The sequence below is a fragment of the Fusarium keratoplasticum genome, chromosome 14 (assembly GCF_025433545.1).
Source record: "Fusarium keratoplasticum isolate Fu6.1 chromosome 14, whole genome shotgun sequence".
Classification (NCBI taxonomy): domain Eukaryota; kingdom Fungi; phylum Ascomycota; class Sordariomycetes; order Hypocreales; family Nectriaceae; genus Fusarium; species Fusarium keratoplasticum.
In genome coordinates, this window is record NC_070542.1 from 450670 (window position 1) to 477642 (window position 26973).

Here is a 26973-nt window from a genome sequence, read left to right on the forward strand (position 1 = left end):
CGGTGCTCTGCCCTTGTTTGGTTCAGAATTGTCGACTTTGCTTTCACTGATGTTCGTCGTGGCGTGGCGTACGGCTCCGTTGCTTGGCGGGCTGATGTCTTGGCTATTCTCTGGACTTTGAGTTCAGCGCGCGAGGGTAACCAGACTATGTTGACCCTGTTCTTGTCTCTCTGAAGTGCCTCCATGGAGTTGTATATATCCCGGATATGCCCTTGTCCGGATTGTTGACGGGGATTGCGTATGGCCTGCGCCGCAGATTTGTTGCTTGTCAGGAGGACAATGACCCGGTACCTCATCTCCGGCAGCCATTTGAGGCCGTGAGCGATAGCTGCCAACTCAGCTGTGTAGGGGTTGTGTTCTTCCCTCGTGCCCAGGGTGACTGAAAAGGTTTCGACGATTTTGCCCGCTTTTGCCATAGAGAGCGGAAGCCGGACGGTTCCTCCCATGCCGACCAGTCCGTTCCTTGCGGAACTACTGGTCGCCACTCTGACTGCCCATCGGGCCTGAGCTAAGTCCTTGACCTTGTCTTCTTCTTCCTCCCCCCTATCGCTCAGTGTAGCTTGCATGCGTACCTCCCAGGGTGCTAGCGTGTATGGCTGAATAACTTCCATCTTGTCCTTTGGTATTTCCTTGCAAACGTCGGCGATGCGCCTGAGTGGAGAGATGAAACGCTTGAACGTCTTGATTCCCCGTGGGAGGCTGCGGAGTGGGTTGGTCCGTGGCAAAGAATGTAGGTCTACCCAGAGCTTGCTCGCTCTTCTCCAGAACCGTTCGTAGATGGTCGCTATGTAGGCTTCTGCTTCCGCTACTCCTGTCGCCACGCTTGTGAAGGACCCTATGATTGCTTGTGCTCCTAGTCTTTGCACTCGCTGGATGGCAGCTGCCGGTCTCGTCTTGCATGCGTGCATCCAGACGTTAGAGGCGTAGTCCACCTTGGGGGCTACCATGGCTGTGAAGAGTTGTCTCGTTACAGACGGAGCCAGCTCTTTGAGTCGTTTCAGCTCCATTGCCACCTCTAGGCCTTTGGTCGCTGCTCTTGCAATGTGCTGCTTGTAGTGGAGCCGCGAGTCCATGATGACCCCTAGGACCTTGACCTGTTCCTTTGGCCGAACTTCCTCACCCTTGATGGTGAACGGTTCCGAATCTACCCTGCCGGTGTATCTGGTGAAATGTATGATTGCTGTCTTTTCTGCCTCAAAGGTCGCACCGCTTCGCTTCTCCCAGTCGCGAGCCTTATCGATGATTGCTTGTATCTTTGTTCGGTTGCTCTGGGCTGTCGGTCCCGACACCCACGCGGTGTAGTCGTCGACGAATGCGATGGCGCCGCCGTTCCTGTCGATTTGGGTCTGCACTAAATCCGCGTTGAAGAACAGAAATAAGATCGGCGATAGGGGTGATCCTTGCGGAAGCCCCGCCTGTGGCAGCAGCCGGCTCTCGGAGCTTTGGCCGTTGACCATAATGGTTGCGGTTCGCTCTGAGCAGAAGGCATCGACCCAGCGCAGGAGGCCTTCCGGGATCCCTCTCGCCTTCATTCGCTGCAGCAGCCTCTCTTTGCACACGCCGTTGTACGCGCCTTTCACATCGAAACTGATAAGGCTCACGACATGGCGCGAGCGCCATGCCGAGAAAATGTGTTCTTGTAGAAGTACGAGGGCTTGCTCTGCCGATCGCTGCTTCCGCGCGCCGAAGTGGTTGGTCGGAAGAAGCCCGTGAGTTTCGACAGCGTGGGAGATTCTCTCGGCGACCACCGACTCCAACACTTTACCGAGCGTAGCGAGAAGCGAGATGGGTCTCCACGCTTTCGCGATCGTGTAGTTATCTTTGCCTGGTTTCTTCAGTGGGATTATCCGGGCATGCCTCCACTGATCTGGAATCACGCCTTCCTCGAGTGATGCTTGAAAGATGGTGAGGACGTCGTGTTTTACTGACGGCCAGACCTGCTTCCAGACAATCGCTGGCAGTCCGTCTTCTCCTGGCGCCTTCCATGACTTAGTCGCGAACAGTTGTCGTTCCACCTCCTCCAAGGTGAGTGTGGGCATCACTACTGGAGCTCTCTGTTGCCTTGGACCTTCGTCTTCAATGTTGTCTGGCAATGGCGGGAAGAATTTGGCTAGTAGCTCTTCGGCCTGCTCCTTGTGGTTAGTCGTTGTTGTCCCGTCTGCTTTCACCAGCTGCGGGACTTTTCCGAACGCCGTATCGTCACCGGACTTCAAGTACTTAGCTGCCTTCCAGATGTTATCGTTGTCCGCTAGAAACTCGTTCCAATGCGAATTCTTCCGTTGTCGTATGGCGTCGTGATATTGCTTTGCCGCCCCCTTTGCTGTGTTTTCTAGGTCAGAAGTGCTCGTTCCTGCGCGTCTTGCGGTCCGGACTCGGTTCCTCCAGTATGTGTACACATGTCGCAGTTGTGTGAGGTCGTCGGTCCACCACCTCTTTGCGTGTGGCGACGGCTTGGCTCTGGGTGTCAGCGTCTAGACAGCCTCCAAGACTGCCGACATCAACCTATCTGTTTTCTGCTGCACGGTGTTCCCCGTTGGTCTGCTTCCCAGTCTGTCCGTGATCCTGTCATTTATCATCTTCCAGGGCGCATTCGTAAGAAGAAGCCTCTCATGCTGCTTCGGCGTGGGGACTGAGACGTCAAACGCCGTGTTGATCGTGCGGTGATCCGATCCGTGCTCTGTGTCATGTATCATGCATTTGATGGCAGTGTCTGCGAGCTCCTCAGAGGCCAAAACAAGGTCAATGGTTGTCTCGTAGTCTCCGCTTTGCCATGTTTTCGTGCCTCGTCGGAGAAGGCTCCTGAGCATGAAGTCGTTCATCAGGTCGACGATTGGATCCGCCTCACCCTGTCTCTCCATCGATACCTCGTCTCCGCCCCACAGTTGGTCGTGGCGATTGAAGTCACCGGCAATGACCACATCCACCGCCCTCCCTGATCCCCGTCTGACGCCCGTAATGGTTTGGCGGAGGTTGATACACGTGTCTCGCAGAGCCTGGGCATCTCCTCCCGGTACATAGACCGATACTGCTAAGACCAGCCGATCCGGTAGCCGCACGATCGCTGCTGTCATGTCCGGGGACTCTATCGGCACCTGCTCCGCTTCCACATCCTTATTTACCCAAAGCATGCTCCGAATTGCCCATCTACCTTCCCTTTCAGCCGTCGGTACCATTTTTATCCACTTGTGATGCCCCATGGGGGTCGTCAAGAGCCTGCCCTGGATTCTCCGCGCTTGGGGTTCCTGGATGGCCAATACCGTTGCGTCCTCGATTTTCTTGTCATTCATCAAACTATCATGCACTGCGCCTTGCTTCCTCACATTCAGTTGGAACAGCTGAAACGTTCTACTCATGCTGGACCGGGTAGAGTTTCCGGCAGTTTCTGCTGAACGATTCGTGGGGGCCTCCGCACGGGACACATCTTGGGATCGTTTCCATGCATCCGCTGTGGTGATGGCCTTCTTTGGCACATCTGCCGCAAACTTGTGGTCTGTCGCACTGATAGGCTTTGTGATCCGTGATCTGTTGGCAATTATAGCACTGTTTTGGGCGGTCCCGGCGTTCAAACGTCTTGGTGGTTCCGGACTCTCCCCCGGCAAAGAAGAACCCTTCGTCGATGAGTCGTCTTGCTTCCGAGCGTCTTTTTAGGTACACAACCATTGAACCATATGCCTTGGGAATGTCTCTTCTGCTGAGCCACGCTATCTTTGCAACCTGGGTGTCGTTCTCTTGGCTAAAGGCTTCAGCGGCTCCTGGTCGGACTTCGTTCATCTCGTCTAGCACAGCGGTTCGATTGACATTGTCCACCCTGATGGGGTGGAGATCGTCTCGCAGGATACGGGCTCCTCGAGCCAGCTTTCCTTCCGCTGTCCGCTTCACGACTTCATACTCGCTTTCGTCCCTGCAGGTGATCCTGATACGATGGGGGTTCTTTGGGTCCTTGGTGACCGCTCGGCATCGCCACGTCGGGTTGTCTAGCTCGGAACGGACTCCACTTTCTACCATCGTCCGGATCGCCCCGGCTGAGGATCTGTCGTCATCTCCATCTGTTCTCGATACGTCGATCGTGCAGTAGAGCGCGTCTATGGGATTCGGTGAAGCGGTTGGGGCCGAGACCCTGGCACTGTTGTGCTCAGGAAATGGTGTCGATCGCGTGATGTCGGCGTATGATCGTTGGGGTACATCTGTCGCGTTCGTCGCGATGGTTTCGAGCTGCTCGCGGGCTTGCTGTAGCTCCTCGGTCATCTGCTTCTTGATCTCAACCACCTGTCTGCCCATTTCCTGCACCGTCGCTTCCTGCCTCTTAACAATTTCCTTAAGTTCCCTGGTCGTTTCCATCTGTTCCTTCAGCGCTTCCTTCAGCCATTTGGTCTCCCTACGCGACTCGCCCAGGAGGTCCAAGGCCTTCTCAAGCATCGCCCTTCCATCGTTGCTGCTGCTGCTGCTGCTGCTACTCTTTCGGACTTCGGCCGGTCGGTCGATCTGCTCTTCGGCCAGTGCCGTTCGCGTCGCGTATCGGGTGCTCTTTTTCGTTTCTTTCGCGGTGTCTTCCAGTTGTCGCGCCGTGTCTCGGACTTTGCTCGTGGGCTTCACCACGCGACTCGATCGCTTTGGCGTCGAAAAGGGGGTGTTCTGCTCCACCACGATCTCGGCCCCCACTGGATCCGCCATGACGGTGGGCTGACCAACCTCCACACACACTTTCCGGTCGAACCAACCACGGTCTTCTTATTCCCTTTGGTGCGTTTAAAAATGCAGTGAAACTCGTGGTATATATATCCTCGCGTTGATCCTGCTGGGGTCGCCTCAGCTCAGTTACCTTAGCTACTACCGCACGGGCGAACAGCGTGTACGTTTGACGAAGTATCGGCAATGCTTGGGGCGCGGACGTGTGCACGGACGCGCTTGGGCATATTCTGTTGAGATACGGGCGGTTGTTTGAGAGCTATTATTGTGTTATGCTAAGATGTCTTCTTTTTGAAGGTGTTGAAAGGGTTGATAGAGGATTAACAATATCTATTAGCTGTATAAGAGGGAGTGTAACTCAATCTATATCTAGGCAGGGGACCTGCAGAAGAAGTCGACTAGAGAACCCTTTCTTCTGAGCGGTCTTTAGCCTCCAAGCCGTACCTCGCCCCGCATGATCCCGGTCATCCCGGGAGTACGAGGGGGGTACGAAAAGTTTAATCTAGGAAAGAATTCCTGCCAATCCCCCCCCCCCCCCCCCCCCCCAGACGAGAAGGAAAAATGCGCATCTGGCTCCCCCAAGATGGCCCGTGCCGCCGGAGCCCACAGTTGATGCCTGAGGTGAGCTGCCACACCTGTCGCGCGACCCTAGGTGAGCACTGTATCTTTAACATTCACGATCCAAAAATCAAAACACAGACACGATAGTGAGCGTCGCGCCAGCAATGACACGCAACCATTCAATCGCTAAATGCTGGTTGTCTCCCAAGCGTCAGCACCATGCATTTCCTCACCCATCCACCTTCGAACCGTTTCGGAAACGATGCCTCCTCCGAAGCTCCAACAGAGAGACTCAGCGCTCATTGCTGATCGCGCAAAGTCCGGTGGCTGGAAGAGCGGCAAGCACCACGAGCGCGACAGAGAGAGAGTTATGAATCGCTATGATGAGAAGACCTTGCAGCATCAAGACGGGGTCCTCAACGCCTACGCGGTGTATGTATCGGCTCTCCGCCTCCTTGTATAGATACTGACTGGCAAAGATGGTGTTGCGAGAAATCAGACCGCAAGGAAGATTTTGAAGACTGCAAAGCAAGAGTGCTTTGTGCTGGGGCGCCGATAGCAGAAACGCACGAACTCAAAGACTTTTGGCGGTTTTGTAAAGCCCAGTCCAAAGGCCGACTCCGTGAATCTCCCACCCCCAAAAGCCTCCTTTCAAAGGCGAAGGCGTTCAAGGCTAGCTTTCGTCAACTAACAAAGAGCGAACTCGGCGATGCGGACACTGAGGAAATCAACCATGTATCTCAATGACTGACGTTATATGATTTGAAGCTGACTCCAAGAACAGTGGTTTAGAAAGGTCTTGCCATACGAGCCCGGGAGCGATATCTACGACATCGGGAAGCCGAAATACAATTTCAAGCCGCCAGACCTGGACCGACTCATCGACAAGTTATGGGCAGGCCATGACCTTTATTATACCCACGAGAGAAACCGGATCCAACTTCACCTTCAACTTCTGTAGTTCTGCAATACTGGAGCTAGACTAGGTGGGATTTTCACAGCAGGAGTGCCCGACAAGGTCAGGACTACAGCAGCCATTTCCTTGTCCAGTGCCGACCTTGAGAAGGACATTTGCCTTGTCCCTGAACGGACCGCCGATGGCAAGCAGGGGTTTCTTTTTAAGCTTGATCAACGGACTGTGAAGAATAATAAAGATCAGGAGAACAAGAGGCAAGTGTGTGTTTCGCTGCTATACCGATCAAGAGCTGGCAATATGTAGTTTCGGCGTCTCTGGCAGGGAACACTCTATTCTTCGCTATGACTATGTGTTCCTACTCCTGAATCTCGCTATTGCCGACGGTGCACTGAATCCTGAAGACCTTTCAGCGATGCTCAATAGCAGCGGCGACGGCCAAGCCGAGTGTGGAACGAATCAGCTCGTGATCTACCCATTTGCCGGCAGGTTGATCGCCAGGGAAAGGTCCATCTCACTAGGGCCATGACTTTTGATGTCATGACTGTCTCCGCGCCCGGTTTGTCCCGAGAGGCAACCCTGGTAGAGGTTCCTGCGTCATCATGCGGCCTTCAGTCGACGATAGAGGAGATGACCCCACGAAACCATGCAAAATACTTTGGCAATGTTGCCAGAGCCCACGGAGGCTGCCACATCGCCAGCCGACAGCACTGAAACCACGGCTTGCGCACTTTTGGCGCTGTCGGACACAAGCCCAACGAGTAGGAAGTCAGCCGTACCAGCAATGGCGCCTTGTTGTCCTGGGCGTACAATGGTGCTAGAAGAGTCAGGTCTTCCCGACGGGACAGAAGCGGCGGCTCAACGGTCAGACAGCTTTGATGTCTCCTCCGCTGAGCAGAAGTCCGACAGCAACGGCAATAGACCTGAGTACGATGAGCCCCGAACCATCTCCGCGCGGTTCGTCACACTCCCTCGCTGCGCCTCCATTTTCGTGGCCAACGTCTCCTAATGCTACGAGCGACATTGACTCGACAATGCCAGGCCAAGCTACCTCAGGAGGGCAAAAGCGTCGGATCAAAGTCATTACGGCGTCAGGTAATGGGAACGAGAACACGGATGATGTTAAGTCCCCGCCCCCGCGGAAAAAGTGCCGGATCACATTGAAGACATAACCACGGATCCAAAGCGGGAATGAGCATGCCGGTGAGGCTAAAACCGTTCAAGCTCCTCCGCGGGAGAAGCGTCGGAACAAGCAAACCAAGGTTGCAAAGCCCCCACAAGTAATACGCGGATCATCTTGAACAAGCAAACTCGAGTCGCAGAGCCCACCAAGACCCGCATAATCCTCAGGACTGGTGGACGTGGGGATCAGGACGGAACTTTGCGTATCGCGCTGGTCGATGACGCTCTCCACTAGAGCCACCTGGCGCTAACGCATGCCTACTGTAAACAACACACAGTCCCAACAAAGTCCCAGCCTCTTGTCGACTTGAGCATCATTTCCTGCTTGCCAGGGCGTCCTGTCCCTTTACGAGCGAAGCTATTCGCGGCTCCCTTCCGGTTGCTGTTGATCGGTGCAGCTCGTCGATTGAGGCTGATCAAGCTCGACCCGCCGATTCGGGCTGGTGAGACAAGTGCTCGTTGCTTCGGAGCTCCTGGTCCTCATTCCAGGGACCATGACGTCGAGGCCTGCTACCGTGTGTATCATGCAGTTGCAATGATCACATTGATATCGACAAGCACGTTTGACATGTGTATCGGGCCTAAGGGGTCTAAGCCTTCATCGAATGAAGATCGCGGGGTGACATGGACGGCTTGAGCTCACCACCGCCCTCGTCTACCTGCGTCCCCACACTCCAGCGAGACGTTTCCAGCTGCCGTTGGTTGAAGCCTCAGAGATGACGTCCATGATGCTAGACATGATGAAGAGGCGGATGCTTCGGGGCATGCAACTATTTAATCATCACTGTGCCTCTGCCATTGCTGCATCTCATCATCATCACCATCACAATCTCATCCACAATCAAAACTTATACAAACTCAAAATGGAAAAGGCAAAGCAAGCCGTCTCTAGCTTCCTCTCCAACGATGGAAAGCACAAGACCACCGTCGACGAGGATGTCCGGCCTCATGTCACCGAGGAGCATATTCGTCCTCACCGACACGAGAACATAACCACTGCCCTCGACAAGGAGGTTCACCAGGAGCACCATCATACAACTATTCAGCCCATCACGCACAAGGAGACTCTGTAAGCTGCGCTCTGTATGAGCATATGCTCACGCACTAACACATCCAGCCCCGAACAACATCACCACAACCTCATCCCCGTCGAGCACAAGACTTTCCACCATGGCAACGAGCAAGAGACCCGTGCCACTCTTGACCGCGAAGCTGCCAAGTTCAGGGATACCACCGAGACTCACAGCACCACTCACTCTTCCACAACCGCTCCTGTTGTAACTGGCGAGCGCATCCACCACCATGTTCACGAACACGTCCAACCAGTAATTCAAAAGGAGACCATTCAGCCTCACGTCGTCCACACAACCATCCCCGTCCATGAGACTCACCATGCTGCCCCCGTGCACCATGGAACCTCCGTCCTTCCCACCAAGACCCTGGATGAATTCACCAGTGAACGAGGTGGACTTGCGGAGAAGGCTGCTCAGAAGCTGACCGAGTTTGAGGGTTGCCCCAAGCCGTACAGGAAAGAATTGCAGAGGGAGCAGCTCGATGCTGACAAGAGCATGCATTTGCACGGCCACGGCGACAACTATGGAGAGAATGTTACCCACGACCGGGAGGGTGCTGGCCTTGGTCAGACCTCTGAGGGAGCTGGTCTTCACTCTGGCCGTGAAGGTCACGGAATGGGCCGTACCACCGAGGGCATCCTTGGTGGTGCTGCTGCTACTCGCAAGAGCCGCCACGGTCTTGGCCACAAGGACCGCCGTGGCTCCAGCTCCAGCTCTTCCAGCTCCAGTGACGAGGAGTCTCATGGCCTTGGCAAGTCTCGCAAGAACCGTGGCCTTGGAGCTGCTACTGCTGGAGGTGCCGCTGGTGGCCTTGCTTCTCATCCCAAGAATACTGACACCACCACTGGTAATGTTGAAGGCAGAGGCCTCGAGGGCAACCGAGGCATTGGCTCGACCACTGGTGTCGGTGCTGGCACTGCAGGCGTTGGTGCTGGCACCGACTACGACCAGGCCAAAACTGGTGTTCTCAGCAACGACCCCTTGAACAAGACTCATGTAAGCCCCCCTGACCATCTTGACAGGATGAAACTCACATGTCCAGGCTCGACCTGACTCTGGTGTCGACATGCATACCGCCTCCAGCGGTTCCACCACCGCACGCAAGCCTTCGCTGATTGATCGATTGAACCCTCTCAAGGACGCTGATGGTGATGGCAAGAAGGGCTTCATGGGCTAGGGATTTGCGTAATATCCGTGTACGATTAGTGAGAATTCCCGGAAGCTCCCACGGGGAAGACGAGGCAGAGTCCCCCACAAGTACGTAGATCACAGATATGAGGGCAAGGTCGGACATCGGACCGGCATCAACCTCCCCCCCCGTCTCTCTCTTTTCTTATTTTTCTCCCCTTTAAAAAAAAAAAAAAAAAAAAAAAAAACTGCCTCATCCCAGGCAGTCATCAGATGAACAGTCACGTCTTGGCACTGGTGCATGACGCAGCGCGTCTTGGTCGATGTCATGATTCTGTTTTGCCAATGCTACTCTGATGCTATCCCGAGAAAGGTGGAGGCCTCTTTTCTCCCATTAATTGGCTAGGAAGCTGCCGATGGCGCTAGTGAAAGTAAATATGGGGAGAGGTTGGTGGTGATGGAAGCTTGGCGAGAGGATCTCGGGTTTAAATGATGTTATCCCTCCCAGCTACTTTCCCTCTTGTCTGTTTTGTTGGTAATTGTTACAATTCCTGGGCACGATCGCTGTCTAGCATCATGAAGATACAGGCTTTCCTGTCTCTAGCTCTGGCGAGCTTTGCTGCCGCTCAATCCAACAATGGGACTTCTCTTGCCGAGGCTTTGGCTTCGCAGAACGAGACTCTGTCCGCCCTGAATGGTATGTCTATACCCACCGCCCCCTTCTCTTTGCTGTATAGCCGCTAATTGAAACTTGTATAGGCCTCCTCGAGTCCCAGACTGATTTTTTCGATCGGCTCGCTGACCTCGATAACATCACCATCCTCGCTCCCAGCAATGAGGCTCTCAGTGACTTCCTCAACAGCACTAACATCACTAACTTTGTTCCGGAGGCTTCCAACGTCGTCTCGGCTATTCTGTCCTACCATGTCCTCAACGGCAGTTGGTATGCTGGCAACTTCACCGACACGCCTGTCTTCATTCCCTCGCTTCTTAACAACCAGACTTGGGAGAATGTGACTGGGGGTCAGGTCGTCGAGGGTGTTGCTGTTGAGGGCATTGTCAGTTTCTATAGTGCTTTCCGGGCTGAAGCCAATGTGACCGAGGCTGTAAGTCGCTGTTCTGTTATAAACTGTTGGAGATAGAAGTGTACTGACTTGTATAGAACCTAGACTTCACCGGTGGTGTCATCCACATCATCAACCGAGTCCTCAACATCCCCAAGAACCTTACCGAAACTGTCATCGCCGCTAACCTCACCGCTGCCATGGGTGCCCTCACCGAAGTCGAGCTTGCCACTGACCTCGTCGAAGCCGAAAGCCTCACCGTTTTTGTGCCCAGCAACAGCGCATTTGCGGCGATAGGGTCTATAGCCGGAGATCTTAGTGAGGACGACCTCCGGGATGTCCTCCGATACCATGTCATCCGCGGCACGGTCGAATATAGCAGCTTGCTTGAGAACGGCACACTTGAGACTGTTGAGGGCGAGGATGTGAGAATCTCGGTTTATGATGGAGATGTCTTTGTGAATGAGGCCAGGGTTATCATTCCTGATGTTCTCATCGCCAACGGTGTCATCCACGTCATTGACGGGTAAGCTTCCCCATCGTATCGCATCTGATCATACATTAACGACATTAAAGTGTCCTCAACCCCGAGAACCCTACCGCCACTGCCGACCCCGACCATGAGACTCGGACTCCGGCCTTCTCCGGCGCTACCTCCGTCAGTGACATCGGCGTGCCGTTTACTTCAGGTGTGCCCCAAGCTACCGAGGAGGCCACTGGCTTGAACACTGCTACGCCCACTGACGCTGGTGCGCGGGCCACGGCTGCTGCGGCTCTTGCTGCACTGTTTGGTGGTGTGGCTGCTGCCTTTAACATGTAAAGTGTAAGTTACTAGTATGGTAATGAAGATGGATGGCGAAGTGAGTGAAGTAATAATGGTGCATGGCCGAGTGGGAATTTTGACAGTAATCAAATTGTCCGAGTAAACGGTCTCTTAAGGGGGCGGCTTAATGCTAAGAGCAGGGCAATAGTTTTAAGGCATACATTGGCAAAGTTGTATGGATATTCTGTCTTGTAGTAATTTTGTCATTCCCTCTGCCTACCGATTCTCCGGTAAATGAATCACGCCACGGTTGCGGCGCACCGAGCCGTTCTGCCCACAAATGTGTCTGCAGATCCACAAGTTATCCAAGGTAAGTTGCCACTTCTCTGCCCTGTATGTAGAGCTACAAGACCTCCCAGCGCCGAGGCAGTCGAGTCCCATTTTCGGAGGCAGCACAAGCTCGCGGGGCTGCAGAGAAACAGGCGCTATTATTTTGCGACATTAGCAGCGTCTCCGCATCATTTACGTCGTTCTTGGCGAACTCCTTGGCTAACAGCCTGATTTCGTACGGCGACCTCCATGTTGTGAAAGGTCAGACTACTTTGGCCATCAGTCTAGGTTACCTGCATGTGACTGGTTATTCTAGGTGACATACCAATCGCTCATAATGCTGGCTGAAAGGGTGGCAGTTTCCAAGGCTGTGGCGACTGTTTTGACGATACGCTCAGACGCTGGGTGGCAACCACCAACCCTTCAAGGACTTTGCACATTCTTGGCATGAAGCCATGATTCCGTCGTGATATTTGATCTGACCTCGATATGCCTCAGCACGATATGTCATCGGGGACCACTGCTGCAACCACCTGATATATCAGTGAGACTAGATCTGATGAAACAATGCTGCGGGAGTAGTAAGTGTTGTTGTTGAAAGGTCTAAGTTTCATGTGTATGTGAGGAGCATGGCTCACTACATGATATCCACAACCCAGCCATCAGCAGATCGGACCATCTTAGTCATACGGTCTCAACAAGATCAACTGTGTCTCAACATATCCATCGAACGCGGTCAGAATTTAACCACGAGGATATAAACGAACAGCAATAGCTCATGAGGTTCATCGCTGGCAACCCGGCCCAGCCGAGCGACAAGGGTGTTTCAACGTCAGGGTTTTCGATACCGTTCCTAGTGGTATTTAGCTTCATCCTAGGTTTCCCGTTTCTATTCATTATTCTGTACGTTGCTCCTTCGAACTTTATGCGTTCCATGTTAATGTTGATAAACAAAAGCCATTTAGTGAGATTACTACGAAGAAATCGCCATCCTCAGAGAGACGTCGAGAGTATAAACACGATACCGATGGAGACGGTCGATCTGCGATTGCTTAATGACGCCAACCCTTCACAAAAGTACAAGCATGTCGAGGAGTTTAAGAGGCAGGAAACATGGAATTCAACCCAGACCAGCTCAGCTGAGGTTTGGTGCGTTTGCAAAAGATGCAGCTTTCCTCACAATACTGACGTCTTTGCAGTGCAATCTGCCTCGAAGTTCTAGTGGATGAAGACAACATCCGGCAATTGAAATGCAAGCACCTGTTTCATATGAGCTGCATCGACCTTTGGTTCCAAAAACAACATGTCGACTGCCCATTATGCAAGGCGATACTCCTTCCAACCAGAGGATGCGATCCAGGACCGGCAGAAGCTCGTTAGGCGAAGATGTATGCGGGTGAGGTTTGGGTGCCGCGTACAAGCAGAGGAAAAAGCAGTAAGGATTTGCGATACCGGGGTTCGGACAGCTAGAGATGGATACACGAAAGTAGTCTAAATCAAGATTGTGACTTAGCAAAGTCGATTTGGACCTCCCACAACGTACTCCACTAACGTTATGGAGATTTGGGTGGAATCAATCCATGACGGCATCACGAGGTTCCCCTCATGTAAATCTCAGACGACGGGGGCGATATGGGGCTAGGTACGGCCGGGAGCTCCTCCACAACTCGAGGGATATTTACCTGCTGGTATGGTTCTGTCACGCAGGTCACGCAAATATTATTTGTCCACCGTCTTCGTTGGTTGGCTCGCTTGCCTGCCCGGAACAAATCGAACTTTCGGTTGTGCAGCTAATGACCGGATATCGGTTCCTCTTGGTAAAGTGGCTTTTTGTAACTACCGAAATGGATGATGCGATATCTATGATACTCGCGATCACTGGCGTAATCTGGGTTTGATGTAGCTACCACTTTTGGGCTCCGTGGCAGACACAATCCCCGGCTTGCGAAAGTTTCGGCATCGTCCGGTCTCGATCGGCGACTTGCCAAGCTTGCCCGAGTGAGAGTGTAATGCTACATTTGCACAATCGTGTCATCTCACCGCCGAGAATCAGGCTTGGCGCGGAGTGCCGTCTCCGGTCAGATATGAGCTCTGTCCTCCCGGTCAGAATAAGTTCATTCATTCATTCATCCGGGTTTCAGTGGAGTGATGACCGCTTAGAACATTATTATCTCATCAGCCACGGGCCTGAGAATCATAGAGGTGTCACTACTCGTCACACATTTTAGTGTTTCCTTCCTCTATCATTGTATTTCAGCTCTATAGACTACCTGGGTCTTGGCAAAGTTGCCTTACTGACCGAGCCAAATTCAAAATATCTCGATACAGAACAGAACAGCATGTGATCATGGATAGAGTGTCTGCATTAGTCGAGGTTCATCATCGCCTGCCATGGAAACCTCTTTCTTGAGCAGTGCCCTTGACCACTACGGAGACGTCATATCTTCTCTGGCTTTGCCTCATTGGGATGACTTGTGAAAGTATAGCTCTGTGGGAGGCTTATTTAACGCTATATAATTGCAGGTCCCGCTTGATGCTGCCCTTTGTAACCGAAAAAAAAAAAAAAAAAAAAGGCTCAGAGCGCATGACCAGTCCACTGTGAGTCTACATTGACGAACCCATCCACTAGCGACGATGGAGCGCAAACTTTTACGGACGCTCACCCTCTTAAACCACTTCATGGTTTTCGCCTCAGCGGCGGTCGTCACAGGCCTCCTATCTTACTTCATGAATGAGTATCCCTACCGCGGAGTCCACATTGTCTACCAGGAAGTCATCGTAAGCTCCTCTTACTGTCATGGAGGCCTGGCACGGAGAACTGATGTAGACGTCTAGGCTGTCGTAACCCTTGCCGTCTATCTTGTCGCCATGATTTTCCCGCTCATCAAGTCCTATTGGGGTCATTTTATGCCGCTGCATCTTATCTTCTCCTACCTCTGGCTCAAGTCCTTTATCTTTTCCACTCAAGACTGGAACCGGGGGCGCTGCTGGACTGCGCCGCCTGGTCAGGGACTGTGCGAGAAGAAGCATACAGTGGAAGCATTCAATTTTCTCGCATTGTAAGTTAATGCCGCCAACAGTGTCTCCATGATTGCACTTGTATGCTCACAAATAGCCCCTATTTCAGTTTCCTTCTCTTCTGTGACGCCTTGGCTGAGGCTCTTATCTGGAAGGCCCATGATAAACGCCACAACGTACCACAGGACCGCCCTGAGACGAGTATTCTGCGGTAGCACTAAATTCGACGCTTATGCGTGAGCGGCAAGGGTGTTCGACTCTGGTATGCTCTGGAGGACCTATCTTAACACATAAAAAGAATGATCACGGGCCTGAAGGAGGCCAGGGACACACCCAAGGATACTGAACGGCACATCAAAATATGGATGGTCTTCATAGTTCATAGACGACCAACCGGCACGGGAGTAAGGAGTGAAATCGAAGTGGAGGGCCTGCTTAGGGTTGGAGAAGAACAGTGACGAAAGGATGTGGACTTGATACACAGTTTGATAACACGGGCCGACTAGAGAACCTCGCTACATCAGTTGATAATCGCAAACGAAAGGCACGTGATTACCGCGACGGAGAGAGCTGTTTCAGCTGAGGAGGCTCAGTGCCTCCAGGTTCGGTAAGGATTTATGACCATTGTAATCACGGTCTTTCAATAACTTGCCTGATACGCTTGTGTCCCAGTCAAGCATGTGTCCCAAAAGTTTCAACCGTCAAGACAGGATTGAAGATAGAAACATAACAAAGCATTTGATCAATTGAATTTAATTGCTATCCTCTTCCCTAGATATATGAACAACAATTTGACATGTTCTTCTGTTATGACCGGCCTTCCATAGGGGCCTTCCTTTGGTCGCGCCGACCGTCCTTTACCACCACTTCTGGACGATTCGGCCACTACCTACGTATTGACATCCTTCTGCTTAATTAACTCCCTTCCCTCATTTATAGTCATCTTCCCTCGTAGGCGGGGATTTTTAGCTCTACGCCACTTGCTAAGGGTCTCATTCGCCTGTCGAAGGATCTGGGTTCTCGGACTTGAATAGCGCCATCTAATGCACTAGTGCCTTGTTCCCTTAGGAAATGACTTAAGCGCCTCAAGAATAGCTGCCGGAGAGCTACTGTGATGCCTTCTGATCCGCCTTTCAAGGTATTCAGACTGAGAGCTAGCCTCGAGGACGGTCTTTGGCGTCTTTGAGACCCAAGGGTCAGGTAGGCTAGCCTCCTCCTCGATAGGCGTTAGAGTCCATAGCTGCACATCAAGCTTTGATAGCACCGCTACTGGATCTAAAGGAACAAGCCTAACTCCTCTTAAGCCGCCCTGGATGTTGCTTTTTGTCATTACGGCTTGGGGTGCGGCATAAAAGGCCAGAAAGAACTCGGTCTTCGAAACGTGGGTTATGGAGAATCTGATCAGATGCTCTATTTTCGACCGCAGGCTTTCTTGAGCGGTCCAAAGCACCTGAAGTCAAGAGGCTGGAGTAGAGGAGACTGATGAGGCGGCACACAAAGCGTGACGATGTTGTTATCCTTGCAATATGTCCAGTCGGTCGAGTGGTGGTTTTCGTACCCATCGAGGATCAGAAGGCGATAGCGACCATTTAATCAGGTCTTTGTGTGCTGATCAAAGTGCCTAATCCACTCAAGTCCTGTCTTGTTATCAGTCCAGCCATTTTTCGTCACAGCGATAGCCCAATCGCCCGGGACGTTGCTTTCTTGGATACCAGCGGGCGAGGTGATACCTGGTAGTTTCGACCTGTCGCAGGTACTGATGGGCCATGAAGATCAAATGAGCGCTTAATTTTCTATCTAAAGGAGTGACGAGAGTCGGTCTCTTATGCCTGTGTTCAGTCTGCCGATCTCACAGGCAGCAGGCTGTTGCCTGATGCTAGTTGTGGTGTAGCGTTCACGCTGACCGTGAAGCTACTCACGATGGTAGTGATCCTTGCCCTGCGACAAATATTATCCCTTCAATTGTTGTAAGCCTCCCGCCAGGTCACTACAGGGGTGTCTGGCCAATTAAAACGTGAACATGAAAGATACATCTATTTCCACCTAAATTAGCCCGTGATACTTGTCCAAACAATTCTTCTTGTTACGAAGTGCGACATCACATTTGTCGTGATTGATGACGCGTCGCGAGGTTTCCCTTATGTACTCGTCAGGTGACAGGGGCCATGTGGGGCGAGTTACATCCGGGAGGCTTATCACAATTGAAAGGATACTTTTATTTCCTACGAAACTCATATCCCTTCGATTGTCGGGAGGCTCCAGTACAATTATGTGTCAAAAGTCTGTGTCCACCTGACACGACCGCGTTTTCTCCACAACGCGGTCGCGACCACCCCAACCACTTCAACCCTTCACAACTTTTTACCACGATGTCAGAAAATCGTTCTTTTGGCGATATTATATCCGGAAATCGTCAGAAAAACCATGAATTCTCCCCTGAAGCCAAAGCTGCCATGTTGGCGATGCTGGAAGCCGGTTTAAGCCAGCGCGCTGTCGCGCGTCAGTTCAAAACCAGTCACGGCGCTGTCGCCAAAGTTCTTAAACGCTTCCGTGAGACCGGCACCGTTAAGAATAAGCCAAGATCAGGACGTCCATCGGTCCTTAATAGGGCGCAGAAGCGCTATATTCTACGTATGATTCGCCGAGACCGTTCTATTTCTTGGGATGCCCTCGTCTCTGAGTTCGATGGTGAAGTGAGCCAATCGACAATCCGACGCGTTGTAAAGTACCATTACAAGCGCAAATGGAAAGCAATGGAGAGGCCGAAACTTGATGCTAATAAAGCAAGAGAGCGGCTTCGATTTGCGCGTTTTTGGTTGCCACGAATCGATGAACTCGGGGAGGTATACTTGTTTAAAGTTGGTGATGGTGTCAAGCTAATCACCTTTCAGATGATCAACTCTGACGAATCTTCCATCAATAATAAATCAAGCAACCCCAACGTCTATCTCTTCCGGGGAGCTCATGAGAAGTATAATCAGGAGCTTGTCAATAAGGGAGACCATGTTAAACCGCCAATTTCGATGATGTTTTGGGGAGGAATTTGGAAGACAGGAAGGACACCAATTGTCCTCATGAAGCGCGATCCTTTGGCTCCTAGGAACGGATATTCCTCTTGGAGTTACGAAATTGCACTTCGAGATGGTCTTCTTCCTATATATGACGGCACCAGAAGGTTTCAGCAAGATAATGCTAGTATTCATCGATCAGGAGAGATTACTACGTGGTTTGAACGCAATGGTATTATCCTTCTAAATTGGCCGCCTTGCTCGCCTGATATAAGCCCAATTGAGAACCTTTGGAACATTCTGAAGAGGCGATTACGTAGAATATTCCCTCATCTGAGGGATCTAAAGGACAACTACGCTGACAGGGTCGAATTCCAACGGTGCGTTGAGATTGCGTGGAACTCTATCCCCCAGAGCATGATTCGGGAGCTTTTAGAGTCAACCGAGCGACGACTACAGGCCGTGATTCGAGCACGGGGTTGGTATACCAAATATTAAAGAGGAGAATCAGGGCATTATTTTGGTATATTATTTATTTAAATTGGACTTTATTTCGGCTGGGAATGTGTAAGTGAAATTATGTGGTTGAAATGCACGCGTTGCGCGTCAGGTGGGGTGGACACAGACTTTTAACAGGTTACTATAGGTAACTCGCCCCACACTACCCCTGTCATATAAGCAGTACCTGCGGGGAACCTAAAGATGCGTCATTAATCATTCCCACCTAAAACACCATACACATCATTTTAAAGTTATCAATGAGTTCTCAATCAATCCCTGCTAATACCCTCAATGCATATGACGACCAGAGCTTCATCAGAGAAGATAATAGCCGCCGGGAGCATAAGTATGATAGCACCCGGCGGCCCGACCTTCCTCCGGCTAAAGACCGAGGGTTCAATTTCTAACCTTTTCATATAGAAAGGCGCGAACTTAAGGTCAACTAACTGCCCTAAGAGCCGCTATCCCTCTTCTAATACTTTATGCCTCTTTCCCTAGTTAATAGCTAGGTTAAATATACTAATAGCTAGGTTAATAGCTTACTAGAAAGGGGCATTATTAATAACTAGGGCCACGAGTTAAAACAAGGGTCACGGCTCTAAGCATAGACTCTGACCTCTACGGCAGAAGTATATATCTAGCTTAGAATCCTAATTTATATAGGAATCCATAAGGAAATTAAGGTTAAAGACTATTAGAAGACGCCTAGGCTAGGGGATTAATATCCTAAACATTTAATCATTAAGTTTATGCTATATAACTAGTTTTAATTCCTTTATCGCTACCTTCGCCCCTTTAACTATACTAAATTTAATAATAATGAGAGCTTCCCTGCGGTCTTCTAATACGCATAACTATAGTCTAAGCATATATAATATGCCTCTATAGAGCTCTATAAGCCTAGGTCTTATCTCGCTATAGATAAGGGTATAATCTATTATATAGGGAGAGACTTATAAGTTATATATATACCTAGTAAGCCTACTAATACTAGGTTTAAGGTATAGGTTATGGCCTAACTTAGTATCTTTTTGCGATAGATTTAGCACTAACCCGGTGCAGACTATGGTCCCGTTAGCGTTAAACGCCCTAAGAGAATAAGAACAGCAGCTCGAGGAGGCAAAGGCGGCAGAGGCAGAGGGAGAGGCGGCCAAGGAAGAAAAAGAGGAAATGCCAGCTAAGAGAGAGAAGCTAGTAAGGCTAATAAGGTTAAAGAGGTTATCTATATCCTCATAGATGATAGGGATAAAGTCATCGTGTTAAACTTGACTCAGAGCGTCATTATTGCCCTTATAAACCTACTACCGAAGTCAATATATTACATCTTTGTGGATAACCTCTTCTTATCCCCGGGCCTCTTCCTCTCTCTTCATCAGCATAGCCACGGTGCTATAGGCATAGCCCGCCCTAACTATGGCATCTTTAAGGAGCTCGCTAATTATAAGAAGAAGGATATATCAGGGAAATCAGGGTTTAAATTTAATGAGATTAGGGTTATACTAACTCCTAATAACTAGGTTAGAGCCCTTAATACTTTTAGCTATATTGCTCTTACTAACTTATCTTCTTCTGCTATAGGTAAACTAAATCACGTAGAAAGATAATGCTCTTATATTATTCCTATTAACTATATTTAAAGGCGACGAGAAATGTAAGCGCTAGAGGAAGAAGCTATTAATGATAAAGGCCATAGCACAGCCAATATAGCGTTTCTTTGGTGGCGAGGCAGTAAAGCTAATATCAATCCCTATAGTGGCTACTACCTATAACGATGAGATGAATCATATCAATCGAGGAGACCAGATAAGGGCATACCTAGGCTATAATTACCTAATTCGCCGGGGGGCTTAGCAGGCTTTTACTTAGACCTTCCTGCTTAATATAGTGCTTATGAATAGCTACCTTCTTCAACTCTACAGACAGCCGGCTTAGAAGCGATATATGAGTCAAAAAGAGTAGCGCCGGCGCATTTATAACGAGTTGTTTAAGGCGTTCCATAAGGAAAGTCACTCAAGGCAGTCGTTTTAGACTAGAGACGAATTTACGCCCGTGGCACAGCATAAATACGTCCAAAGAGGGAAAAAATCTAGCTACGTTGCTTATAAGGGCCAATAGCTTAGAAAGCCTTAGCAAAAGACTTCAAGTAAGCCTTTAGGGGCGGTTAGCAGCAATACAAGGAGGCATCAATCTAGGGGGGGATATAAGTAGTATGATATCGCGATTTATAACTCAAAATATTATTGGGACTTCTATCATAGGCTAATTTAGGTGGAGAATAATGTACCTTTCATGCTCTCATATTTGATTGGTTAGACACCCCTGTAGTGACCTAACTGGAGCCTCCTGACAGTCGAAGGGATAGTGAGGCTGGCAATTGTTAAAACGTGTCACATTTGACGAGGGATGTTGACTGTGCGTTGAAGCTTTTGATTTCTAACTGAATGAGTGACTGAAGTTGGTCTGTTTTATCCTTCCTTGGATCCTCGTATCCGTAAGCTGCGTCGGAGAATTCCTCACGATTTATTTCGTCCAAGTTTGATCTTTCTCGATCCGACAGTCCACGTGGCAGAGCGGCTTTAGTCACACAATGTGACAAAACGTCGAGTCGCGAAGCCTTGGAAGGAAGTTGAATTGCCGAATGAGACCAGGGGGGCAATTAGTCGCGTGGTGGCATGTTCGAAAAGTGATGAGAGAGAGGTGAAAGATATGTTCATAGTGACGTCTCGTTCGACGCCGAGAGTATTCTAGTTGCCGGCTCATTTGCAGCGGAAAGAACTGGTCTTGGCGAGCTTCAATTTGCCTTGGCTAAGACGAGCTACTCAGCTTTCCAATGCTACCTTGTATATAACACGTGATACGTTGCTGGCGATCAACGACATGCCAAAACCTTGGCAGGGACTTGGCAGTGGGGAAAATGCCTTTCCCGCCGTTATAGCAGTACCAGTACTTAAAGGCATCCAACTCGAACTGACTCACCGCCAGGCCCGCGATGCGCACGGGCCATTGGTTGTCGGCTATTGCAGACCATAACATGTGCCACCACGGCATCGTGCGGGCTCTTCTCCGATACAACGAGCACTTAACTTCTCATTCTACGGTCTAGAGTCGCATCTCCTGAGCTGTCTGAAGCCCCCCAAGACGTATCCCGCCACAGTGTTACCCTTTACCAGTTAGCGCCCTTTTTAGGGGGTCTCGGGGAGCATCACTGTTGAGGTCTTAGTATAAACATACTTTCTGTTCAGGCGAAAGATGGGCTAGGATATGGTACTCTCCCTATCGAGACCTCTGCTTGGCCTGACACCCTTGGCACGACCAGCTTGGAGGCTTCGGACAGCTCAGGAGATAAGGATGCCGTTATTCCTCCTATAAAAAGAGTTCCGCTTCATCACCAGCGCTCGCTCATCACTACAACCAGCAAGGCAGTCACCAATCGCCTCTCAATTCTCCAACGACCACAAATAGTCGCTTCGGCTCCTCCTCGTCTTCGATCACCACCAAAATGAAGTTCGCCGCTGTCGTCGCCGCGTTCGCTTCCGTCGCTGCTGCCGCCCCCAGCGGAGTCAAGGCCTCGATGGCTTGCACGCCCGGTACCTATGCTTGCACTAGCGATGCCAAAGGCTGGCAGGTCTGTACCATCTACGGCCTGTCCGGCAACATCACCGGCCAGCCTGGTAACATCACTGGCCATTTTGTGGTAAGTAGTTTCATGAATTAATGGTCTATCTACAAAGAGATATACTGATCACACAAAATTCTAGTTCGCTGGTACTTGCCCTTCCGGCACCTCATGCCAGTTCCTCCAGGCCAGCAAAAGCCCTTACTGCGTTCCTCCTGGCTTCAAGCTCCCTCAAGGTTCAAGCCATTAATGGAGTCATATTGGCCGATGTGAGGAAGCGTGTCAGTGCTCCCTTATCAGACGGAGCCTTCTTGTCTTTCTTGTCGCTCCTTTAACGTGTTTTTGGTTTCTTCATACGTATCCTAGCCTTTTATCTAAAAAGAAAGAAAAGTGAGGGGGGGAGAGCAGGAGCAGGAAGTGGTTTGTGTAAACGATGACGGCGATGGCAAACGGATGATGTCACATACAACAACTAGACGGTCACACATTTTATTAAACTGGAAGGAATGCCTCCCAGCGGTTCAGACCGGCAAGGCGGAAGTCCGGACTTCCAGCCAGAGATTGGTGCCATCTATGTGTCCCAAAAAGCAAGTTCTTCAACACGACAGTGCTAGAGGCCGAATTCGACTTATTTCTTGATGTGGGATAAACCTCCGCGACTGTGACGACAGGGGGTCAGGCTAATTAAAATGCCGCCTATGAAAGGCACATGATTGGCACCTAAATTTGGTTATGCCAGAAGTCTAACAATATCGCTAATTACGAATCGCAACATCACACAACTTGCAGCCGGACACGCTGCCCGCCCGGCTCCTACTTCTTTCCCTCTTATTATCGCTAACTTCTGCAAGAGACACTGTTTTTTTTTTTACTTCTGACCCAAGGCTGCCCCTGCCAAAAGCCCTGACAAACAAAGCAATCTGACTTGTGATGCCGATTGATATGATTAACTTCCTGTGGCAGGCCAGGTAAAATATCAACGAGTTTCAGGAAACAAGTGGACTTAGTAACCTAGCTGTGTGCTTTAAGTAATACCTATCTGTGGGCTAGAGTACCCCGAACTTGAGACATCAATGCTGCCCACTATCGTTTACCCAAAACCTTCAGTTCTTTAGCGAATCGGCGGGTGGAGTGGAGGAAGAAACTGGGGCTTCTAAACCGTAATGATTGCCAAGAGCTTCGGCAGGATGGGCTCGCTTCCACCTCTGTAGTATGGCCACAATTCTTGATTTTGCCCCGAAGGACTCGGATAGCTCGGTTTTGGCCCTCCCCGCAGCAAATACGTCCGTGAGCTTCAAAGCGGTGAGAGACTTTGTTGTGTTACTGTGGCCATGTACCTAGGCTGAGTTTCCATTTCACATAGCCACGCACATTGCTACCTCCAAACGATGGTCGGCGACAAGGAGAATACAAGGATCGAGGTCAAGGGATGCTTGGCACTGTCATTGTGACACCTTAGCCTCATAGAGTTGAGATAAGACGTGCTCTCCGAGGGGGGCGGAACCCAGTGCTAGTAACAGGCAGCCAGCATGTTGGAGGCGGCAATTTGAGTGAAGTGGCGAAAGTGGGCTACAACGCGCCCATTGAACCAGAACAGTTCTTGGTGGAGGGTTCGATACTTGACGCCAAGCCACATCAGCACAATCACTTTCGCAGATCCCCTTGGCGACAAGCTTGGCTACGGGTTTTGCTATACCAAGATTAATCTCGACGATGCCGAAATTCCGTTTGCACAAATCGCTTTCTTATCCCCATGCTTGGCTCCACGCCACATTTTGAGCAATCTCATCGCCTGTGCTAGGCAAGGCGGTTGCATAAGATCTGTAGAAGGACCGATGACGATATGGTATGCTTGGATTACATCAATTCTCTGATAGTATCCGGGAGCCCCACTCCCGACAGGAGAGCCGGACGGGGCTGTGGACATTCGAGGCTTGATATGATCGGCACTTGGAGGATACTCTGAGCACAGGAGGCTGCGGCTTCACGGTGTGTGTTCCTTGCGCGTCTGCCGGACTTGGAACCGTCCAGATTATCTTGCATGCGCATCTCGAAGCAGGCTCTGCACTGGTCGGGGACCACAGTATGCTCAAGATACTGGCAAATAACATATGCAAAGCGACCTCTAGAGTTCCTGCAACCCCATAGACAGCCATTCTGGACAACTGCAACCCTCTGGGTTTTAAATTATCTCCCATGACTAATTTTTCATTTGCTGTTCTAACGGCCTTGCTGAAAAACAGCCACTTACTGCTTTGAGGCAAGAGTCTTGAAAAAAAAGCAAATGCGTGACCTTCGGCTCTTGGTAGATGTGATTGATTGTTCTGAACTTATCTTTCAACTGACGCATACCATTGTCCGTCAATGCGACTACCACCGATTGGATCGAAACAAAGGACGGCGAGAGCATCTTCGACCCCCATCGAAGCCAACATTCCCGAGCTCCAGAACTCTATTGGCCTGGCGTTGAGACCACATGAGAGCAGCCCCGAAGATCTTGAATAAGTGTTTCTCTATTTCGTGAACTTGAGGTTTCTATACGCTCACAATGTTGAAATTATCTTTCGTAATAATGAAGCTGTTTAACAGATTTCAGATTGGAAAGGATAAGAAATAGTGGTCTTGTTTATATATATAAGTGCTGGCGAACGTCATGAAGATAGCGTGCCAAGGCAGTAACAAGAAAAAATTAAAATAAAAATAAAATAAAAATAAAGGGAAGATGGGCCAAGGGCGACACAGCCAAGCTAGAAATGCCTTCCCGCTATTTAGGGCTCATTATTGTCCCCGGCATCATATCATCGAGATGGAAGTTGGGCAGTTTGCTGGTCGGATGACAACTGAGAACGCCGTTTCGTGAAATGAACAAGAGCCTACGACGTTGGTAGCTAAAAGTATAAGGGAGGCACCGCGAAAAAAAAAAAAAAAAAAAAAAAAAAAAAGTGCTTAAAAGCGTTTTACGAACCATACACAAGCTATCCTCAACGCATCGCACGACTGAGATCACATTCCCGTGACAATTTCGAAGGGAGAGTATGGCAGTTTAACATTCCGTTACTCGCACGAGTGCAGTGTTCGTGACTACGCTCCTTGTTCAATAGCGGCCACTCCCTACGCCGCGACAGCTTCCTGTGTCCGTTCACGGGACTCGCCGTTCACACCCCCGTTGCTGTTCATGGCGGAACCCCGGGCATCCTCCTTGTCCTCTTCATTTTCGAGACCGTGGTCCCGGCCCGTTCGGGAGCTGCCATCGCTAAGAGGTACATCCTGGCCAGAAAGGTCATAGTCCTCGCCCCTAGCGTGGATGTTATTGCGACATCGCTGGGACAGAGTACGTGCCCGAGTGGAGAGCTTGGATGTGACAATAGCGTTCGAAATGACCCAGTTGGTGATGGCATCCTCACAGTCCTGAACAATGGCCTTGCTGGCTTCGTATCCGTCATAGGCCTGGCGAGTCTCACCGGGGGTGACAGGGGTGTCGTCGATAAGCTCCAGGAGATGCTTTCCATAGCCGGCGATAATAGCGACCTTCTCGCAGTGCTCACGGAGGGCATCGAACTGATAGGTGTAGGCAGCCTTGAACTTTTCGCGAGTGGTGTTGGAGAGCTGAGCTTCCGCTACCAGAGACTCGGCCTCGGCTCGCACGAGCTCCTGTTCAAGGACTACAATCTTGGGAGAGTTGGGCTCCTTATACTTGAGCTGGGCGATCTGATCCATAATCTTCTGCTTGCCTATCCATTGCGTTAGCTGTGTAAAAGAGTGGTGTGCACCGGTTGGGCGAATCTGGGCGAATCTTACGGTCACGGCTGGGCTGGACCGACGCCTCGATGTTCCGAATGGCCTTCATCGTAATTCGGTATTGATCGTATCGGTCCACGTATTCGTCTTCGAGCTCGCCGACTTCGTAGAGGAGCACACCAAGTTTATCGGTGACGTCGGATACCTCTTCGTCGCCCGCCTCGCCCCAAGTAGAGAGGCCGTGCTGTAAACGTTAGTATATGACCCATAGCACAAGAGCACTCGCAGGCATACGGCAACCTCCATTCGCTCGCGGGCGACGGTCTCCAAGCTTCGCATCACGTTCTTTTCCATCTTGATCAATTGGGAAAGCTTCTTGGCCAAGTCGGGCCCAAATGCACCACTGGCGTTGCGGCGAAGGGCATGTCCTATGTGGGGAAGACAAGTCAGTTGCGAAGAATTGGCTGCACCGTGGAAGGTGCTGTCCAAAGGGAAATAGTGGATGTAAGCTTACCAAAGCTGCCTTTGAGGAGACGACCAGACTTTGTCGACGACGGAGGGGGCGGAGGGTTCTGAAGCCAAGGTCAGTGTAGACGCTGCGATGCCATTCATATTAAAACAGAACATACCTGGAGTTGCGAGGCAGTCGGCGCCTTGGTCTGGCGCATCGAATAGGTGTGATGCATGGTGACGACGAAGATATGGCAGGCAGTGGGGTTGAAGTAAAGGGTCTGATGCGCGTAGGGAATAAATACTGGGTGACGAAGAACTTGGCTTGATAGACGAGTGCAGCGCTGAGAAGCAAAGGAGGTGGGGGGGTTGATCCGGGAAGGCACGGAAGGGTGGGTCGAGGCCGGGCTCCTGGGGAATGTTATATCATTATGTGAGAAGAGCCAAGACTTGGAATTCTGGTAGTGGTGTTGCTGCAAATAAGACCGTCATGTCTCGGCGAGCGAGTTGATGGCGATGTTATCATAGCTCCATGCCGTCAGAATTGCGACTAAGGCTGAGATACGGGTGGGCGCTAAGACCAGCTATGTTGTCACTTGACCGTGCCTACTTGTGAGCGCAGCTGATGAGTATCAATAGCCTGTATTCTGCATGCTGCACGTCACAAGTTGACGTCGGGGCATTTTGCTGTTCGATTCAGTCGCCAAGGATCCTCACTTGTGCACCCGGGAGCGTTCTCCCTTCATTTGGCTGGCCATCCCGGATACAGCTCGCCGCCAACAAGCCCAAGTCGGCTTCGCACTAATCGTCGTCTCAGCTGAAGGATGACGAAATTAAAGCAATAAATTGGGGCTGTTCAAACCTTTGGCGGTGGGTGACGGACTCTTGGATCGAGCATTTCCTTGGCGGTCTCCACGTCCTAGGAGAGGGTGTTGAAATGAG

The 26973-nt window shown here is 50.8% G+C and overlaps 7 protein-coding genes across 7 annotated transcripts; 5 read left to right on the top strand and 2 right to left on the bottom strand.

Moving 5' to 3' along the window:
- Positions 1–3345: 3345 nt before the first annotated feature.
- NCS57_01477100 (uncharacterized protein) lies at positions 3346–4671 on the bottom strand (the record flags this gene model as incomplete). Its single annotated transcript, XM_053064361.1, has 1 exon — positions 3346–4671. The coding sequence occupies one exon, from the start codon at positions 4669–4671 to the stop codon at positions 3346–3348; it is 1326 nt and encodes a 441-aa protein (XP_052906245.1).
- A 766-nt stretch (positions 4672–5437) lies between these two features.
- On the top strand, positions 5438–6208 carry NCS57_01477200 (uncharacterized protein; the record flags this gene model as incomplete). The annotated part of the gene is made up of 3 exons (XM_053064362.1): positions 5438–5679; positions 5727–5982; positions 6032–6208. The coding sequence occupies 3 exons, from the start codon at positions 5438–5440 to the stop codon at positions 6206–6208; spliced, it is 675 nt and encodes a 224-aa protein (XP_052906246.1).
- Positions 6209–8058: 1850 nt separating this feature from the next.
- NCS57_01477300 (uncharacterized protein) lies at positions 8059–9592 on the top strand (the record flags this gene model as incomplete). Its single annotated transcript, XM_053064363.1, has 3 exons — positions 8059–8411; positions 8460–9411; positions 9458–9592. 3 exons carry the CDS (start codon positions 8059–8061, stop codon positions 9590–9592), a joined length of 1440 nt encoding a protein of 479 aa, XP_052906247.1.
- Positions 9593–10032: 440 nt separating this feature from the next.
- Positions 10033–11427, top strand: NCS57_01477400 (uncharacterized protein; the record flags this gene model as incomplete). The annotated part of the gene is made up of 4 exons (XM_053064364.1): positions 10033–10240; positions 10303–10649; positions 10706–11133; positions 11184–11427. 4 exons carry the CDS (start codon positions 10033–10035, stop codon positions 11425–11427), a joined length of 1227 nt encoding a protein of 408 aa, XP_052906248.1.
- A 2907-nt stretch (positions 11428–14334) lies between these two features.
- Positions 14335–14933, top strand: NCS57_01477500 (uncharacterized protein; the record flags this gene model as incomplete). Its single annotated transcript, XM_053064365.1, has 3 exons — positions 14335–14478; positions 14536–14759; positions 14816–14933. 3 exons carry the CDS (start codon positions 14335–14337, stop codon positions 14931–14933), a joined length of 486 nt encoding a protein of 161 aa, XP_052906249.1.
- A 6793-nt stretch (positions 14934–21726) lies between these two features.
- NCS57_01477600 (uncharacterized protein) lies at positions 21727–22093 on the top strand (the record flags this gene model as incomplete). Its single annotated transcript, XM_053064366.1, has 2 exons — positions 21727–21921; positions 21986–22093. The coding sequence occupies 2 exons, from the start codon at positions 21727–21729 to the stop codon at positions 22091–22093; spliced, it is 303 nt and encodes a 100-aa protein (XP_052906250.1).
- Positions 22094–24954: 2861 nt separating this feature from the next.
- On the bottom strand, positions 24955–26267 carry NCS57_01477700 (uncharacterized protein; the record flags this gene model as incomplete). The annotated part of the gene is made up of 5 exons (XM_053064367.1): positions 24955–25574; positions 25642–25825; positions 25876–26009; positions 26096–26153; positions 26211–26267. 5 exons carry the CDS (start codon positions 26265–26267, stop codon positions 24955–24957), a joined length of 1053 nt encoding a protein of 350 aa, XP_052906251.1.
- Positions 26268–26973: the final 706 nt, after the last annotated feature.